The sequence below is a fragment of the Microtus oregoni genome, unplaced genomic scaffold (genome assembly GCF_018167655.1).
Source record: "Microtus oregoni isolate MIOR12 unplaced genomic scaffold, Mior012 000025F_ref0000491, whole genome shotgun sequence".
NCBI classification, from domain to species: Eukaryota; Metazoa; Chordata; class Mammalia; order Rodentia; family Cricetidae; genus Microtus; species Microtus oregoni.
In genome coordinates this window covers 16898472-16918398 of record NW_024543084.1, presented here as the reverse complement: position 1 = coordinate 16918398, position 19927 = coordinate 16898472, and the positions used below count along the sequence as shown (strand labels likewise).

At 53.2% G+C, this 19927-nt stretch overlaps 1 protein-coding gene across 1 annotated transcript in view; it reads right to left on the bottom strand.

Annotated features, from left to right (window-relative positions):
* The window catches only part of Niban2 (niban apoptosis regulator 2), a 50687-nt gene that overhangs the window by 6294 nt on the left and 24466 nt on the right, over positions 1 to 19927 (bottom strand). Inside the window, exons 2-6 of the mRNA XM_041674229.1 lie at positions 13513 to 13643; positions 8565 to 8693; positions 6957 to 7062; positions 5724 to 5891; positions 106 to 221 (exon numbers count right to left, since the gene is read on the bottom strand). Coding sequence (XP_041530163.1) covers positions 106 to 221; positions 5724 to 5891; positions 6957 to 7062; positions 8565 to 8693; positions 13513 to 13643 — 650 coding nt within the window. The remainder of the gene's footprint in view (positions 1 to 105; positions 222 to 5723; positions 5892 to 6956; positions 7063 to 8564; positions 8694 to 13512; positions 13644 to 19927) is intronic.

Genomic DNA, 19927 nt, shown 5'->3' with positions numbered 1-19927 from the left:
CCCAAATCTGATCTTGCCATCTCTTCCGAAACCTGTTACTCCCCAGAACCCCACTCCTGGTACCAGCCTTACCCACGGGGGCCCCATGCAGCCCTCTGGCCTCACCTGCACCTCATTCCCACAAAGCATCTCCCAGGTGCCGTACTGCTCCTTGGACTGGCGGTACATGCGGATGGCGTCAGTGAATGCAGGGCCCTCCACCTTCGAGTTCTCAGGGATCCCTACCCAGAATAAGAGACGGAGAGAGGGGAGATGGAAGGTCAGCGAATGACCCTCTGCCAAGCCCGTCCACTCAGAGCACACACTCGCCCCATCTAGGGCACACACAGCAAGAGCAGCGGTGGCTCACCCTGCAGCAGCCTGGCAGCCCTGTGCCCCCACCCCTGACCGGCACAGTCATTAACCCTACCTCATAGAAAAACAGTCAGAGCAATGAATGGTCAAGCTGGGACAGGGAAAGTCAGACACCTGAGCCCCACCCTCTGGTGACATGACAGACAGTAAACATTTCCAGCTGTACAGGCCAGACACCCTCTGTCCCAGTGCTAGACCTAGTATCCACTTGTAAACAGTCAGAGCTGGTATCTGTCAACACCCCTGCTACAGAAGTAGGCCAGAGATGAATCTGACCCATGGGCTGCTTTCTGGGCTGTGCTTTATGTCACTGAACACCAAAAGAGCCTCAGTTTCCTCTCAGGGGAACAATGACCCTAGCCCGGCCTCCATTGCATGGGCTGGAGACTCTCTGAGCACAGACAACGAGACACGGGAAGTCCAAGAGGGGGCACCAGGGCCTCCTAAATGACACTTTGTGTAGTTTGGTTTTTTTTTTTTTTTTTTTTTTTGAGGTGCTGAAGATTGAACTCAGGGCCCTGCGTGTGTTAGGCAAGCATTGTATCACTGAGCCACACACCCGGCCCCTGAAAGACACTTTCTATCAGAAGCTGAAGAGCCCTAGGTCTGTCTTGTTTGTGGGCTCCATCGGCGCTAGGTGCAGGTGCTAAAACTTCATTGAATAAAGGGCTGGCGATGCGGCTCAGTGGGAGGTGCTTGTCTCATATCCACAGGCCCTGAGTTCAATTCCTGGAGTGGGAAAGGAGGAGGATGGGAGGGTAAGATGGGAGTGTGACCACCGCTAACAACTAGGAAAAACCACTATGCTCATTGTTGCTGTGGTGATGGTGGCTTGTGTCACAGGACAGGCGAGTTAATGTACACAGCATGGACCCCAGACCAGTGCCAAGGAAACAAGATGCAAATCCGAGTAGGGACAGACCGTGGTTAATACACCAAACCTAGCCACGTGCCTCTGACCACAATGTCCCCAGAGCCCAAGAAGGGGAAGTGACAGCCTGTGCACACAAACCCCAGCGCCCACTGCAGTGACAACAGGCTGAGTCACCCCACAAAAAAGCCCCTCCCTTCCCACAGCCAGCCGCCCACAGTCTGCGAGAGCCAGAGGGGGTTCTACCACAGGCATGGAAACTCAGAGCCGACAGCACCCATTCAGGGACTCAGGGCCAGGCTGCAGGCAAAGAAGGGGGCTTCAGCAGAGGTGGTACCCAAGCCAGGGTGACCCAGGTAGGCCTGGGAAGAACCCCCAGCAAGGCTGTCAGGAGGACATAGTCTCTTAGAGCCCAAGTTTTGTCTGGAAAAATCTGGCAATGCACAAATCGCAGCCTCTCCGGGTCTAGGAATTTCCATTCTGCATGTAGCAAAGAAGGTGTGTTGCACAAGGGCGTTCCAGGTAGAGAAAGTGGGCAGTAGCCAGGGCGCAACAGCAGGAGGCTCCTCCCTAAAGACCTTCTCTCTTCTGCACATCCAGCCAGCAACCTAAGCAGGTTTAGAGTCAGCCCCTCTGGGCTCATGAGTCTGGCCAGTGTCCACTGTGATCACCGGGCAACGCGCCTCAGAATGGGGCTGTGTTTGTGACAACTTCTCTCTCCTAAAAGCAAGCTTAACTGAGAGGTTAGGCTGAGCTCAGATCTCAGTGGACTGGCATCTTCATAAAAAAGGGAAATTTCTTCTTTTTTAGTGTGTGCACACACGCACATTTACTCTTCCATACATGTGCCCGCTGATGCCAAAGGTCAGAATGAATTGTCTTCTATCACTCTCCATCTTCTTACTTTTAATTTAATTTATTTTATGTGTATGGGTATTCTGCCTGCATGTATGTCTGTGTCCATGATTGTGCAGTGCCTAAGGAGGCCAGAAGAGGGTGCCGGAGCACCCGGAACTGGATGTGAGCCATGTGCGGGTACTGAGCCAGAACCCAGGTCCTCTGGAAGGCGGTCAGTGCTCTTAACCACTGCATCTTGGTCCCTCCAACTTATTTTTTTGAAACAGTCTCTCACTGAACTTGGAATACATTTCAGCAAGACTGACTGAACAGCCTACGGCTGCTGCATCCCCTCCAGGACTGGGTACAGATGCATGGTGCTACAGCAGACTTACATGGGTGTCAGGAGCCAAACTCAAGTCCTCAAGAGAGCTGTTGCCCCTGCCCTGTGTTGTTTGCTGGACAGGAGTCTCACTGTGCAGTCCTAGCTGGCAGGCCTTGAACTTAGAGATCTGTGGCAGAATGACCATTTCGAGCCTAGAAGTTTGGGGCTAGCCTGAGCAAGACCCTGTCTCAAAAAAAAAAAAAAATTTGTGTGCTCAACAGAGGACCAACCCCCCTGCTGACACTGACCGCCCGGTTCTCTGACCTCAGAACTAGGAGAAAAGTGAATCTCTGTGTGTGAGCCACCCAGTTATGGGTTGAAACTTCACACGCATCCGCTCATTTAACTCTCAAAGACGGGAGAATAGGGCAGGGCGGGGGCTACTCTTAGCTTCAGAGAAACTGAGATTCCAGCTATGTGTGCATGTTTGCATGTGGTGGTGATATGTGCGTGTGTACACACACAGACACACAGACACAAAAAGACACACACATAGACAGACGTATCCCCACATTCCAACACTGTGGGGGGGATCAAGGCAGAAGGATCACAGCAAGTTCGAGGCCAGCACAGGCTACATAGCAAGACTGAGAAGTGGAGGATGGATTGGGACTTAAATCAGGGCTGGAACCCAGGACCGCCTTGGAGCAGGACATGGACACCAGGCTGAGGAAGACTGAAGTCAGTGCCCCAGCTGCCTCCTGCCACCCCCACCCCCACTGCTCCAGGAATGCAGGATGTGAAGGGGGCCCTAGCCAGGCTGGCAGCCACCCAGCTTGGCGTCCTTCCCCCACCCATCCACCCCCATTTCCTGGCAGAGCCAGGAATGAGCAATTCCAGGCCCCACAAATTCCAGGCCCAGCCTCAACAAGGGAGGAAGCAGAGAACTTTCTCACAGCCTGGGGTGGAGGAAAGGGCCATGTCTGGAACTAGCCTTGTCAGCTCCTATAGGGACAAGAGAGTTGGACTGGGGTAGGGCTTTCTGTCACAGCTCTTAGGTACCTCCTCTCCAGACCACAACACCCAAGACTGAATGCTTGCTGTGAGGAGGTTCACAGCTCTATCTGAACCGGCTCCTTCCTTCCCCAATACCCCATTTCCTACTGTATGATACCCCAGGGAACTGAACAGTGACTCCTCCCTACCCTTCCCTTCTCCTACCTGACCTGGGGTCCCCTACTCTGTTATAGCAGGTAAGTCAAAAGCCCTGGGAACCTGCAGAGGGCTCCTGGGCCAGCAATGGGTGAGGATGGAGGATGCCCTATGCCAGACAGCCAGATCCTGAGCCAGAGACACAGCCCCAGAGACCTAGGAACAAGAGCCCCTTTGTGGGCAGCAGGGCAGGGCCAGCCCAGTTAGTGGGGCTTGGCCTGGCTGAAGACCTGGTTCCCTCCCATCTGACAGACTCCAGGAGGGTGGAGGCCTCTCAAGGGAGGTGGGGTGAGCTGGGTTCAGCCAGGTGCCCGAAGGCATCCCTTGCCATCAGGTTCTGAAGCTGTCTGAGAACAAGGGTGAGAGAGGCTTTGGGCTTCCCTCTGCCTCTGGGAGCACATCACCAAGCCAGGGCTATTCCTTCTCTGCCTCAGAGCACACCAGGTAAGGGCTAGTCCTTCTCCAGGGGCAGAAAGATATTCCACACTTTGCACTGTGGACAACCCTAAGCCTTTAGAATTCCCATTCCCCATTCCGAGTCATCCTTTATGGGGGCCGCAGCCTCTTTACAGGGAATCCTTCCCCACCCAGGGCCTGCCTTATTACCTCCTCCCTAGCCACAGGACAGCACCTCCTCCAGCACACACAGGCTCCTGGGTGGCTCCCAGCCAGCACCCAGCACAGAGAACACCAACCACCCTGGTAGCTCACCTGTGGCACATCTGTCTATCACACAGCTGGCTCACTTGTGGCACATCTGTCTGTCACACAGCTGGCTCACCTGTGGCACATCTGTCTATCACACAGCTGGCTGGCTGTGGGCAAGGTGTATGCCTTGCTCCTTTCTAGAAGCTCAGAGTAGATGCCGTAGATGTTTGTCAAATACTTGAGTGAGCTGAAGAGTCAAATCATGAGTTTACAAATGAGAGACGGAGGGAGGAGGGAGAGAGGGAGGAAGGGACTTTTATAGACTACCATGTGTAAAGGAGGAAATTATATCATAATAAATATTTTGGGGCCAGGCAGTGGCAGTGAGCAACTTTAATCCCAACACTTGGGAGGCAGAGGCAGGTGGATCTCAGTGAGTTCGAGGTCAGCCTGGTCTACAGTGTGAGTTACAGGACAGCCAGGACTGTTATACAGAGAAACCCTGTCTTGAGAAACAAAACAAAAAACAAACAAACAAAAAGAAATATTTTGGTGTGTGGTGTGACAAGATCACTGTAGCCCAGGCTATCCTAGAATCACTATGTAGCCCAGGCTATCCTAGAATCACTATGTAGCCCAGGCTATCCTAGAATCACTATGTAGCCCAGGCTATCCTAGAATCACTATGTAGCCCAGGCTGGCCTCAAATTCACAGGGATTCTCCAGAAACCATTACACTCAGGTATAAGAAACGTCTTTAGCAAGCATGAAGTAGACTCATGCCATGAATCCCACAGTTCCCCCAAATACACAAGGGATCCTACCACCATTTTACATAGAACTCAAAAAAGAAATTAGTCTCCTTGAGAGTTAATCTTGTCAACTCAGAATCACCGTGGAAACAAAGCTCTAGACACGTCTGTGAGGAAGTTTCTAGATTGCCCTGAGGTGGAAGATTTACCCTAAATACAGGTGACACTCCATGGGTGCCATGGGTCCCAGACTGAATAAAAAGGAGAAAGGGAGAGATAGCGGCCTCCATCGTCCTCTGCTTTCTGACTCTGGATGCTGCCACACTCCTGCCACCATAATGGACTATGTGCACCCTTGAACTGTGAGACAAAGTAACCCTTTTCCCTTTAAGTTGCCTTTGCCGGGTATGTTTGTAACAACACTAATAGCTACAAAGTCTCCTAGCATCACATTGCTAGAAAGTGGCAAAATCAAGATGATTTTGGAATTGGGGGTCCAGGGGCTCATCAAGCACAGTCTTTGGAGAACAATTTTCTAATGTTGCCTTGGCAACACAGAAGTGTTTTCATCAAGGAGAAAGATTAAGAGTGGTAATCAAAAGTTTCTTACAACCTCAGAAGGGAAGTGAGAGCAGATCGTAGAGCAGGGTTGCCATACCACACACAACCACTGGGTGTCGCCATTCAGCACATTAGTAAGTGCAGCCGCCTCCTGGCATCTCACCATTGTTGCAGTGTCGGACGCAGTCCTGAAGCACCGCCTGCCACTTGTCCTGTTCAGCTTCTGTCATCATGCAGAAGTAATAGTGACGGGCATAGGGATGCCACAGGATGAGCGGGAACTGCGTGGGGCACTTAAGGATGGGGGTGGATCCCGACTTCGATGTGGTCCCTGTGAAAACATAGCCATGAGACTCAGGCCTAGAGAAGGCTGTCCTGTCCTGGGGACAGTGCGTCATCAGGAAGCAGCTGGCCTTTGTCTTGACCTCCAGGGCTCAGCTACAGTAACTGAGAAACCTGGCACCATGTGACCCCTCTTTCTAGAACTGGAAATGGGTCACGCCCACCTTGATCATCTGTAAGGCTCTGTGACAGGGTCAGGCCTCTAGTTCATTACAATCTTGGGTTTCCCTTCAAATTTCAACAGCAGAGGCCAAACTTGCGGTTTCAATATCCAGGGAAGGAGGGAGGCGTGTGGGCAAACAAAACAAACAGGAATTTTTCTCTATCTCTTTGGCCCTCATGGATATTTTGGTCCAGCAAGACAACAGGTCCCGGGCTCACCACTGTGTCAGTGATATATAAGAATAACAGTTGCCTGTGGTCCAGCTCTGGATGGCTGTTTACAGGGCCACACCCAAGATGCTCTCAGCACCAGGGGTCAATTGGTGCTTGAAAAACCTGGCATCAGAGAGGATGGACCCAACAAAAGGATCGCGAGTCAGTCATGGAGCCCAGGAAATGGACTCCTATCCAGCATCCACCACTACACAGGTTTCAGTCCCGAGTCTCACATCCTAGGTGGGGCCTGTGTTAAACTCCAGAAGCTTCACCAGGCTGAGTAGAATGAGGAGGTTTAAGACAAAGCCTCAGAAATCCTTGGCAGCCATGGCAGGGTCACCATCATCTTCCCAGAGACAACCATGGCCTTAGGGAGGTGGAAAAGGCCTCCACCGGAACTCTGGTGCATGTGGCTTTGGCAGAGGCAAACTGGCTGAGGGCCCACATGAATCAGTGTCCAGACCCAATCCATACACAACCCAGGGCAAACTCCACCTCACAGGCCTTTGGAATCTCCCCTTTGAGGGCTCAGTTTGTTCAAGAGACCTGCAGACATTCTAGGCCCCATTGTCTGCCCTGCAGAATGGAGTCCGAGCAATGGGCTGAGGGTCATCCCCTTCCCTGGCCAATCCTTAGGCCCATGTAGGACAGTAGGGCTGGACTACTGGTCCTTTACCTGGTAGGGAACTGCCAACCAGCTCCAGATACTGGTCTACAGAGGTGAGGACTTTGTAGCCCGCGCTGTTGATGATGGCTCTGGGGGGCATCTGCCGCTCATAGGCCTGAAGAGGGCAAGAGAAACGGAGCCTCAAGGTTACAAACGTGGCCAAGCACAAGCTCCCATTTCCAGCCAGCTGCAGGGACTACTCAGTTACCTGTCCGAGGTGGGGGAGGGGAGAACTAGAAGCGACTGACCCGGATGGAATGCAGCCTCATGTGGAGTGTTTGCCTGGCAAGCTCCAGTGAGTTTAGTCCACACGACGGAGGGGATGGAGATTGACTGTTTCATTATTGGAGGTGGAGTGGCATAGTAACAAGATCCAGCTCAGGGCCCTGACCTCAGGAGCTGGGCACGGAGGGAGGGGAAACATCCACACAAAATGCTCAACACAATTCCTAGCGTGTAAGTTTCGTTATGGGGGCGGCTGCTCTGATGGCTGCCACCGCTGCCTCTGTGATCAGCGAGTCTATGATGGTCTGCTACATATTAGACACTGTGCTGGGGACACCGCATGCTTCATTTCACAGGATGCTCTCATGACACAAGAAGCGGCTCATCTCCCGTTCACATGGACGGGAAGTAGGTGTTGGCTCTGAACCAGCGCTGTCCCCAGAACCCAGGGTCTTTGATGTTACCTCGAACGGCTCACCCCAAATTTCTAGGTTCTAAGCACCGCAATGTTCCAAAGGAGAGTTAGGTGGGTGCCCAGCCTTCCTTACAGCAATGGGAAGGGAAGCAATTCTGACCCAATTGCCCAGACGCCAGGGCTGCCGAGCAGCTGTCTGCCACTAGGGGGCAGACGTATCTGCTCTGAAACAGGTCCGACAGGCCTGTCTTTGGGGCAGCGCTGGTGAAGTTAGGCAGATGAAATAAAATCTGTAACATATCCAGGTGGGACTTCCCCCAAGGGCCAAGCAAAGACAAGCCACGGCCGGCCCCCATCTCTTCTCAAACCCACATCAGGGCAGGAAGATTGGGGATTCAGGAGCCCAGTCCAGCGAATGGCAGCTGTGATAATGCATAAGGAGGAGGGGCTCCTGGGAGAGGTCGGAAGGCTAGCCATGAAGGAGACTGAGGCAAGCAGAGGGCAGGCTCTGTGGTGAGGAGGGATTTGGTGGGACCTGGGAGTGACCAGAGGGTAAGATGGTTTCCAGAAGGGTTTACGACGTGGACACCTGAACAGAGGGTGAAAGGACACGGAGAGAAGGAGCCCCAAGGCCAAAAAGGTTTGGGGAAGTGGGGAAGGCTCAGAAATTTTGCTTTGGCAAAATTTAATCCCAGCACTTGGGAGGCAGAGGCAGGTGGATCTCTGTGAGTTCGAGACCAGCCTGGTCTACAGAGTGAGTTCCAGGATAGGCTCTAAAGTTACAGAGAAACCCTGTCTTGAAAAAACAAAAAGAAAAAAGAAAGAAATTTTGCTTTGTCCCTGGGAAATTTGTGGAGAGATAGTAGGTGGCAGATGTGAAGGGGGAAGGCACGGGGTCAGGAGCCGAGGACAGAGGTCACAGAGTAAGAAGCAGTAAGCGGGGGAGGTGACGGCTGCCAGGAGCCTGCCGCACTCACCACTTTGTTCTCGTACAGCACCAGCCCGTAGTTGTGGGGCACCAGGCTGAAGCGGTTTCTCCACTTCTTATTGTCTTCCTGGTACTGGAAGAGGTTCCCAGAGAAGATGATGCGTTCATCCAGGGGCACCTGTGGGCGGGAAGTAAGAGTAAGGCCAAGAAGGAACAAGGGGTCCCAACAGCCATCAATGCGTGCATTTTGCCTCCTCTTAGGGTACCGCGTACACACACACACACACACACACACACAAACCACCACCACCACCACCAGCACCAGCACCAACGCTGCCACCAAATCCCTGGCCTCATCAGGACCCCCAGGCCAGGCTACACCGCATCCATTGCACAGATAAAGGCCTGAGGTCAGGGCAGTGTAGGGGCTCACTCAGGGTTCAAATGGGATATAAGAGGAACTCAGCCTGGGCATTCAGTCAGAGCCAGGCCAGGCCTAGGGTTTCCCACTCTGTTCCGGTCCAGGGGAGCCACCTGGGGGAAGGAACTGGGGCACAGGCTGCTTCCCCTATCCACCACTACTTCTACTTCAGGGCACAGCATTCACCCAGCCGGGGGACACACCAATAGATCAAAAACCTCTGCCCAGCTCTAGGCCTCAATTCCCCTCAGAGCAATGAAGACTTGAATTTATATCCAGAGAACGTCCCAGCTAGGCCAGCGGGCCAGGTGTGGGTGGGGAAAGATGTTGGACCAGTGTCCAGGCAAACAGGTGACCTGTGTGGGCTGCAGGCGCTCAGACGTTCCTGCAACCCCTACAGAGGTGAGCATGGCTGCGGCATCTAGTTCCCTCGTCTGTAAATGGAGCGCTCGGCCAGCACCAGGCAGACAGCTCAAGCAGAGCACTCTGAAGCCAGCACAGCCGCAGCCACATCAGGAGTCTCCTCCCGGCCTCTAGGCTGATTTGCCTGTCACCCAGCTGACTACAGAGATCAAGGAAGAAGGGAGGCACAGAAGCTACAATGCACTGTGGGACCCAGGGAGACCTGGGGATCTCCATTTCTCGGCAAGTTCTGTTTATTCTGTGATAAATGTGGTACCAGTTACAAAACAGACCAAGTATTATATGTATTGACGGGAGAAATTATGACTTTGTGCCTACACCCTCAGGCCTCTTGCCTCTCCTTCTGTGTTCTTCCCTGGCTCCTTTCCCTAGCTCCCCCCTGCCGCTCCTCGGGGTGGGGGGAAAGCTACTCTCTTAAAAGGAGAGCCCATTGTGCTCGAACAATAGGACCTGAGACCAGTTTCCTGTCCAGAAGAAAATATTTACAGGAAAAAAATGGGTCTGCTCCCCTCCCCCACTGGCCGGCTTTGGCCCCCACTTGGTGGTCTATATTTAGACTTCTGAAACCCTGCCCTCCAATTTATCCGTCTTTTCTAGGAAGAAAAGCCAGGGTTTTCCTAACACCCTCAGCTGGGCATCTAAAATCAGAAGGCCCTGGGATTAATAACAGCTCCAGAGGGTCAGCTGGGCAGAGGCGCCAGAGCCATGAACCGAGGCTCTGCGCCCTATCACCAAGCACATCCCCGGATCTTGGGCCATCTCACTGAGGCTGCCGGGCTGCTGGGTTAGATTTTGTTTTAAGAAGGTAAACTGAGGCCCGGCAGTGGTGGCGCACACCTTTAATCCCAGCACTCGGGAGGAGCAGAGGCAGGAGGATCTCTGTGAGTCTGAGGCCAGCCTGGTTTACAAGAGAGTTCCAAGTCAGGGTCCAAAGCTAGAGAAACCCTGTCTCAGAAAAAAAGAAGGTAAACTGAGGAAGAAAGCCTCTAACCCCAGATTCAAGAGGAAGGCAGGGGACCAGAAGCTCAAGGTCATCCTTAGTTACAGCTGGAGTCTGAAGCTAGCCTGGGCTACATGAAACCCTATCTCAATAGGAAAAATTAGGTTTTCTCAAATGGCAGAGTCCTGATTTGAGCAAAAGGCCCGCAGGAAGATACAACATTCCAGATCCTACCAACAGAAGTCAGCCTTGCCACCTATCACCAGAGCCAGCGAAGTGGCTCCCCAGTCCCTCTGCCCCAGCAACCCTCAGAGCAGGAAGGGGGGTGAGGTTCCTCACCACCAAACAACTATTGATTACTTTGTTTGACTACTGGGGTGTATGTACCCCAGATTGGCCTTGAGCACCTGCTGCTCCTGCTTCAGCTTCTGAGTGCTGGGGTCACAGGTCCATCGCCTCACCCTGACCCATCTGCTCTTATGACTGCAATGATTGCTTCTTTAGAAAATGACTGTGATTAGTCTGGTGACTAATGCTATTTCCCTTCTGTTATCGTCACGACTTCACGTGGCAGTCAGTTCCACGAGCCATCAAAGAAAGCCCCTGGCTATCGGGGACTGTGAACGTGTTCTGTTTGCCCTGCAGTGAGACACGGCTCTGTGAGTGTGAACAGCCAGACACACAGAGAAAAGCTTACCACAGCATCGGCCCCGCTCACCCTGGGCTCTCGTCTGAGTTTGCTTTTGTTTTTGTTTTTGAGACAGGGTCCTAGGATACAGCCCTCTTTGACCTGCTGCTTACCGCACAGTAGCCTAGGCTGGCTCATACCTCAGCTTCGCAAACACTGGGGTTACAGGCCTGTGTCACCACGCTGGACTTGCCTGTGACCTTGCACTCTAGATAAAGTAGTTTAGGCCCTGCTCACCTGAGCTGAATTCAAGTTTCCCTTTCCTGCCACACAGGTGCAGGTGCACACCTGCCAGAGCCAAGACCAGTCCACATCCTGACACATGTCAAGCAGCTGCCCTTTCTCTCCTCCCAGGGCAGGCTGCAGGTGGGGAGAAAGGGTCCCAGGTACTCTGAGCTAAACTTGGAATTTCGTACATCCCGATTCCCTCTGTCTGTCTGTCCCTTCTTACAGCCAACTCCTCCCCAGCCCTCAGGGGAGGGAACAGCCTTCTCCAGATCAGCCAAGACTCAGGAGTCTACATCCACTGTACTGTAAATAGCTATTCACTGTCACGTGAGCTCTACTTGCAGCCAAAGCATGCAGATTTAGCATGTAGATTTAGCATGTAGACCTAGCATGTAGACTTAAGCACCTGACCCTGCAGTCAGCAGAGTCTTCTATTATGGGATAATCTTTCTGTGCACTGTGAAGCTTTATCTCTGCCAAGACACCTTCCAATTAGTTTAATAAAGAGCTGAATGGCCAATCCTAGGCAGGAGAGGAATAGGCGGGACTTCCGGACAGAGAGAGGAACTCGGGATGAGTTCCCAGGAATGCCAGGACGCCAGTGAGACATTGAAGAAGTTGGATGTACAGTATAGAGGAGAAGTAACCAAACCATGTGGCAAAATGTAGATTAATAGAAACGGGTTAATTTAAGTTATAGGAGCTAGTTGGAAAGAGCCTAAGGCCAAGTTTTCATAATTAATAAGAAGTTTCCATGTCATTATTTGGGGTTCGGAGCCAGGAAAATCCAAATCCAGTCAAAGCAAAGACTTCCCTTCAAAGAGTCCTGGGGTAGCATCCCAGCCACATAGCTAGGCTCTGCCTCAAGCTGGGTAACTCAGCAGCCAAACCAACTGTTTCCTACCTGATCTCACCCAGCCCTGTCACCCCCAAGCCGATCACAGGGTCCCCAATGCAGACCACACTAACTCCCCAGGATAGGGCCAGGAAGCTTCCTCAGTGAACCCAATTCTAATGCTAGTAATAGGATAATGAATGACAAGTCCTATGGGAGGGAACCTAGAGCCTGTGGCTGGGGCAGTGTTAATGGATCTGTGATCTGTGGAGTGGGGACCTTGCTGCTTCCACTATGGAGGGTATGGAGGGGAGGAAGCAGGACCAGAGAGGCTTTGCCACATTTCTCTCGAAAGGGGAGTAACCTGAGCTATCAAGACTGCAGAATGGAGTGGGAGAGATGGCTCAGTGGTTAAGAGCACTGGCAGCTCTTCCAGAGGTCCTGAGTTCAATTCCCAGTACCCACATGGTGGCTCACAGCCATCTATAATAAGACCTGGTGCCCACTTCTGGCATGCAGGGGTACATGCAGGCAGAACACCGTATACATAATTTTAAAAAGGCTACAGAATGCAGCTGTGACAATGCAGAGGTTGCACTGGCGCAGGGTGGGGGGGTAGAACAGATCGCACTGGCAGTGACAGGGTAAGAACAGGTTGCACTGGCAGTGGGGGGGGACAGGTTGCACTGGCAGTGGAGGGGGAGAACAGGTTGCACTGGCAGTGGGGGGGGACAGGTTGCACTGGCAGTGGAGGGGGGAGAACAGGTTGCACTGGCAGTGGAGGGGGGAGAACAGGTTGCACTGGCAGTGGAGGGGGGAGAACAGGTTGCACAGGCAGTGGAGGGGGAAGAACAGGTTGCACTGGCAGTGGAGGGGGGAGAACAGGTTGCACTGGCAGTGGGGGGACAGGTTGCACTGGCAATGGAGGGGGAACAGGTTGCACTGGTAGTGAAGGGGACAGGTTGCACTGGTAGTGGCGGGGTAAGAACAGGTTGCACTGGCAGTGGAGGGGACAGGTTGCACTGGCAGTGGGGGGGAACAGGTTGCACTGGCAGTGGAGGGGACAGGTTGCACTGGCAGTGGAGGGGGCAGGTTGCACTGGCAGTGGAGGGGGGAGAACAGGTTGCACTGGCAGTGGGGGGAACAGGTTGCACTGGCAGTGGAGGGGACAGGTTGCACTGGCAATGGGGAGGGAACAGGTTGCACTGGCAGTAAGGGGGACAGGTTGCACTGGCAGGGGGGGGGACAGGTTGCACTGGCAGTGGGGGGTAGAACAGGTTGCACTGGCAATGGAGAGGGAACAGGTTGCACTGGCAGTGAGGGGAGGTTACCTCAGTCAATGAAGCGCCCTTACAGACCAGCCCAGCAACAAAGGGAAATTAAGGCTCAGAAAAGTCACATCAAAGGCCTCATAGGAGGAGGGGTGACAGAGCCCAGGCTGCACCCTCTCCGTGCCTCTCACCTTGCGCCAGAGCAGCTGTGCCTGCGGTGGCCCGGTGCCCTCGATCTCATGGCGCATGCTGTTGAAGAGGGAGACGCCATATTGGTCTTCATAGAAACGGAGGAACTCTCTCAGGATCTTCTCGGTTTTCTCTGAAAGGGAAGCACGCATGAGTGGCAGGTCACTGTGGACACCTAGGGAATCAAGCCTGCCAAGTCGCCATGAAGAACTGTTCATGCAAAGCACAGACGCCCTTTGACTAAGGCTGGCCACCGTAGCCCCTCACATGCTAGGCCAGGGCTTCGGTCGTGAGCCGTGTGCACAAGGTGGCTACCCGCTCCCAACAGGAAGTTGGTCAGTGGCCACACAGAGAGAAAGTAAACCACACCTAACAGGCTTGTGAGAGGCTTGGCCTCACCAGTGACCGGTACCGAGTGAGACAGCCTGGGTTCCCTAAGGGGGATGCACGCTCCTTTTGATGCCTTGCTCGCACCTAGAACACTGTGCAAGCGAGAGAGCACCAGCTAACTGTGCAGTGGTGGGACTGACCAGCATAAACCAGTCTACCCAAGACAGAAAAAAGCCAGGCTATGGCGAAGTCACTGGGAGACCCTGTGAAGACTGTTGGAAAGTGTTAGTCTCATACGCTGAACAGTCTCTGAGCAAGAATGATTCCTAGGGCTGCAGAAATGGCTCTGACGCTAAGTGCACAGACTGCTCTTCCAAAGGACCCGGGTTCAATTCCCAGCACCCACAAGGCAGCTCACGACTGTCTGTACCTCCAGTTCCAGGGGACCAGGCACCCTCACAAAGACATACATGTTCATTTGAAAAGAAAAAATAAAGAATACTTCCTATTGGCGAAAAGGAACTGGTGAGGAAAAGGGGGAAGCTGCAAGCTCGGGCCTCCCAGTGCAGGGGCCGAGGGTCAGTCAAGTCTCCTCACTTTCATACATGTGAGTCACTGACTCACGATTCAAATTCATCTACCAAGTTAACCCTTTATTCTTCTTCCTTTGATACAGGAGCTCACAGCCCAGGCTGGCCTCTAACTCTATACAGCCAAAGGTGACTTTGAACTCCTAACCCTCCAAGCATGTGCCACCAAGCCCTACTTAAATGTCAGGGACCAAACCTTGAGATCCATGCGTGGTAGGTACACACTCAGCCAACTGAGCTACAGCCCAACCCTGTGAGCTAACAGCTTGCTGCTCCCAGCTGTTTGCTTCTTTCTGGTGCCGAAGCAGTCTCTGAACAGAGAGGGTGAATCCATGGTCTCCAGAGGAGGCTCAGCAAGCAGCAGGTTCAGTACTGATCCTGCCTGGGTGTCACTCTTTATAGATGGGGAAACTGAGGCACCGAGAAAGCTCAGAAGAGCCTCATGGTCCTAAAAAGCTACAACTAAAATCTCAACCTGGGGTTTATGAAGCTCCCCCTCCTGGGCCTCAGTTTCCCCTTCACACTGAGAGGGCTAGAAGCAAAGTCAGACCAACCTGCCACCGCCGACAATCTTGGACTGCAGTTCCAAAGACCTAGTCCTTCATCTGGGGACCCGTTGCCCATCTTAGGTCCCTGGAGTCAGCAGCCTAGGACAGTGCTTCCCCCTCTCAGTGGGTCTGTGAGGGGGTCCATGTCACAGCCACTTTAGAGAAGGAAGCTGAGACCCAGAGAGGTTCACACAGAGAGTGAACGACAGGACCCAGACAGGAGCTGGTGGCCAGGGAGAACCCAGGGCTCATTCCACATGACCAACTCCGTCTCAGGCCTGCACCCCAGCCCTGTCTCGGGGACAGTAGAGGGGCATGTGCTCAGCTCACCCACCGCTCCACAAAGCCTGCCTGCCATGCAGCCCTGTCCTGGACAGAGGCTGTAACTGGCTAGATTCTGATGGGGGACGGAGGGAAGAAGGGATGAGGACTGTGTTTGGCGTGCCTGTTTTGTGAAAACCCACAGAGCAACAGCCCTTAGAGACCGTGGGAATTGTCCTGGAGATAATAAGGCAGGGGAAGGGTGAGGGTCGGGGATGACCATGGGCTTGTCACCCCACAGCCACTGCTGATATAGAGCTAACCCCCGGGTGGACACAGTTTCATGAGAGCTGGGCAGGTAGGGCCACCGCTGTTCTGGGTAAGGGAAGAGGAGGCTTAGGAGTCCACTGTCCTTGGCCAAGTTCTGCCCTAACTCCCTGCAGGCAGTGAGAATCCTTAGAGCTTCAGCCACAACTCCGAGGAACAGTCACCCCCAAATAGAGAATTAACTCAAGAACAGCAAATGTGTACCTAATGCCTGGCCAGGCTCAAGGGAAGCTGCCGTACTTAAATAAATAAATAAACAAACAAATAAATAAATACGCTTGAATCGGGACCTGCACAGCAACTCTCAGCTGCCAGGCTGGTGCCTAGTCTGGGAAGAGCTGCTCTCCAAAGCTGACCTGCGGAGGAAGCAGAAAGAGGAGAGCTGGGCCAGGCAAAGGCCCAGTCATGTCCCATCATCCCATCAGGGTGTCTGAGACCAGGACAGACAGGCTGTGCAATGAAAGAAGCTTCTGGGACCGGAGAGATAGCTCAGTGGTTAAGAGCTATCACTGACTGTTCTTCAAGAGGTCCTGAGTTCAATTCCCAGCAACCACATGGTGGCTCACATCTGTAATGAGATCTCTTGCCCTCTTCTGGCCCGCAGACATTCATGAAGCACTCATATACATAAAATACATAAATAAATTAATTTTAAAAAAAAAAGAAGTTTCTAGAGCCCCTGAAAGAGGACATGTCAGAAAGGCCTGCAACCAGGACAAAGGGAAAGCCAGGTCAGCAGGAGGCTGGAGTTCAACTCCCTAGGCCAAGACACTGACAGTCATGGGCTTACACAAGCCGGGCTGGGGCAGCCAGGGCAGCCCAAGGGCCTGAGATGGAAGTCACTCAATCTTTTCATACAAAGGTGAACATAAGTCACCCAAGGTAGATAGAACCACAGCTCAGGAAAGGAAGTGAGAAGCCTAGGGAAGGAGAAGTCATGGGAGCCAAAGGAAAAAGTGGAGAAAAGGGCAGAAATGGTTGGGGGTGGGGCATGTCTCCACCAAATGAGGTGAGAAAAGAGGGTACACTCACATATCCAAGAACAGAGTGCCAGGCGGGACCCCCGTCGTACCCAACTGCAATCCTTGACTCTTTGCTACTTGACCTCAGGAACCAAAGCAAACTTGACCCAAATCTGGCAAACCCTGACAAACTGATCCACAACCAACCAACACATGAGGAGGCCAGGTGCCTTGCTAGGTATCTGCTCTCAGTTCTAGAGCAGATAGGATGGGATGGGCCGGCAGCTAGTGTTGAGGTTACACATTTCACATGGGAGGTGGGCGACAGCTGCCTGTCCCTTACTGGACCACACAGTGGGTGCTTGACTAAGGGAAGGGACCTAGGACCAATGGCCAACTGGTCATTGAGCAAAAACAAGAATGGCGCTGGGGGCTCAGCAACAGGGCCCAGGAGTGGTGCCAGGCCAGTGGCAGGAAGTGGTCTGTGAGTTCGCACCCCAGGAAGAGCTGGAGAAAAGCAACAGTGGTGGACGGAACCCAATCAGTTGGGAAAGAACGAGCACGTGCTTGGTGCTAAGGAAGTGACCCTATAACACAAAATAAGGATCTGGGATCTTCAAGGGGCAAAGCGAACCCCAAAGATCAGCAGTGCACTATGGGGTTCTAACCTGGACTTAAGGCTCACAGAGCCACACAGGAGAAGACCTGAGTTGGCACGGTGGGTCTGGCACAGACCTTACCTCCCTGCCACTGGGCTCTGCGACCCCAGTCTGGGCAGTCCCCTTTTGGGGCCCTTCACAGTGTCCACCCTGTAAATGCTACTTAGCACCGATAGTGTCTAACTATGTACTCCAGACTGGCCTGGAACTCACTATGTAGCCCAGGCTGGCCTGGAATTCATAGCTGTTCTCCTGTTTTTTTGCCCTCCTGAGTACTGGGATTATAAACCGGAGCCGTCATAGCCACTGTTTTTCTCACCATTGCGGGCAGCTAGCTCCAGCAGCTAGCTCCAGAGGGCGGCAGAGGGTTCCATGACTCAACACCCAGCCTAGGACACGCAGGAGGTACCCAGAGCTGGGGAAGGCCGGGCAGACCTCTCTCCACACCTGGCCACATCAGCTCTTCCAATCTCTCCATGGCCTCTGGAGACACTCCAATGCATAGGTTTAGGGTGGACACCAAATCGGGTTTCCGAGGCCAAGGCTCACCACCCTGAGGAGTGTCAAGGGCTGGCTAGATCACACAGAAGATGGAGACAGTTAGGATCTGAGTGGGCTCCGACCATGGTCCACAAAACCTCAGAGGGCAGTGGGGAGGCAGGCCATGGCCCCACCTGATGAAAGGGCCAACCTCAGGGACCCTGGAAGTGAGCAGGATAGCTACAGATGCCTGGGTGAGGCTGTCTGTGGGTGTAGGCTGGCCTCACCCACCCAGGTTGCATATTTTCATGGGCCCTCGCCCCGGGTGCACTGACTCAGCCCAGATGCTGCTGCCTGAGGAGCTGCGGGGACCATGGAAACTGAAAGGCGCACCCTCCAGCTTTCTGGCGAGAGGGAGGCATGGAGGCCACCCAGTTCTCAGTCCCTCACGTTCTTCATAGAAGCCAAGCATCGCATCACAGAGCCCCGTCACAGGGTCAGACAGGATGTGAATAGGCCAGGTTATGGTGTGCACACGGCAGGTTATGGACAATGACTGCATACGCAGTCCGAGGCACCAAAACATCAGTCTTCATTGTACAGTGCTCAGCTATGGGGGTGAGAGGTGGGCAGAACTACTCATTACCAGGTACAACTTCTATAGCTTAAAAAAATCCATTAAAGATTTTTTTTTTCTAAAAAAGAAGGGAAGAAAAGAAAAGCAACGACCAGACAAAGTAAGAATTAAGGAAGCGGGGCTTATGTGTCTTCTGTACACCCAGGTTCCCCTACCAGCACCCAACCTGGGCTGGGTGTCCCATCTCTGCTCCCAGGGCCAGCAATACCCCCTGATGTGGGTTCACCTCACACAGAAGCTGGGCTGCATGACTCTGCCCAACACACAGATTTTTCTGCCGGTCCCAGAGAAACATGTTGCATATAAACTCTCACTTATAATGGGAGACGCAGGGGAAGACCATTCCATGGTAAGTGAACAAAACCAAGCTAGGCCCCATATGGGCAATCCCAGGGCCTGCATGGTTCTCTGTCATCCTGAGGACATCTGAGAAATCCAGAGCTGTGTCAGGAAGCCTCAGGGCACCCCACCTATAAGGCAGGGTACACCCCATCAAGCTCTGAAAAGGTCAGTTCCCAGGACATGAGTCTAGAACAAAGTGTTCGTGTTCTCTCTCTCTCTCTCTCTCTCTCTCTCTCTCTCTCTCTCTCTGTGTGTGTGTGTGTGTGTGTGTGTGTGTGTGTGTGTGTGTTTCGAAGAGCCCAATCATAAGCAAGTCAGTTGGGTAAGGGGTCTTGATGCAGCTGGATACACTCTCCTGAAGTGCTCAAGGGTGACTCAGAGAGGTCCCTCACCAGCCAGCCAGCCCTCCTGCTTCTGCACCCAGAATTCCCAGAACTCCCTAGGTGTGCCCTCTGAGAACTCAGCACAGGCTTCTCAGCCCTGTGCTCCTGAGGCTCAGAGGCACAGCCTGGAGCAAAGAGAAGAGGCATTTCAGGAGGAGGGATTAGAGCTGTTCATATGAGTGAAGAGGCTTTCACCAAGTAGCCCAGGTTGGCCTATGACTTGAGACAATTCTCCTGCCAGAACTTCCCTAATACTGGCATTACCTAGTTAAAAGTGGGAATTCTGTTTTGTTTTTGGATGCTGGGGACTGGACTTAGGGCTTCACGCATGCCAGGTGAGCATCCTACCAGTGCATTCTACCAGTGCACTACATCCCAGGCCATCGGGAAGTTGGTTTTGACACTTACTTTCTCCAGAGCCTGTCCAGAGTCCCCCACCCCCAGTGGCCTCCACACAGTGTCTTTAGGGGGCCCTAGCCTCACTCTCCAGGCCTTACCCAGGCCTAAGAGGAAGCAGAGCAAGCTTAACTGACCCCATCTGACAGATGAGAACATTTAGGCTCAGAAAGGCAAAGTGACTTTCCCAAGGTCATAATGTGTGGGTGTCAGAACGAAGAGACTAGTCTGGCTCTCCACCTCCCTACCTGCTCCCATGTAGTCAAGGCTGGCACAGCCCTTCCTACCTCCTGGACACCCCCTTCCCTGGCTGACCCTCCCTGGGCTGAAATGGCAAGTAGGTCTCGGGTGACCTAAGGTCTTAGTGTAAACCTCAGCAGTGTCGGTCTGGCCTTGGGAGCAGACCAAGATGCTGCCCTCAGCATCTCCTCTAAGTTGCCAGTGACTCAACAGATCAGGAGCTGACTCCAGCCACCAGAGACTGAGACACGACCCGCAACAA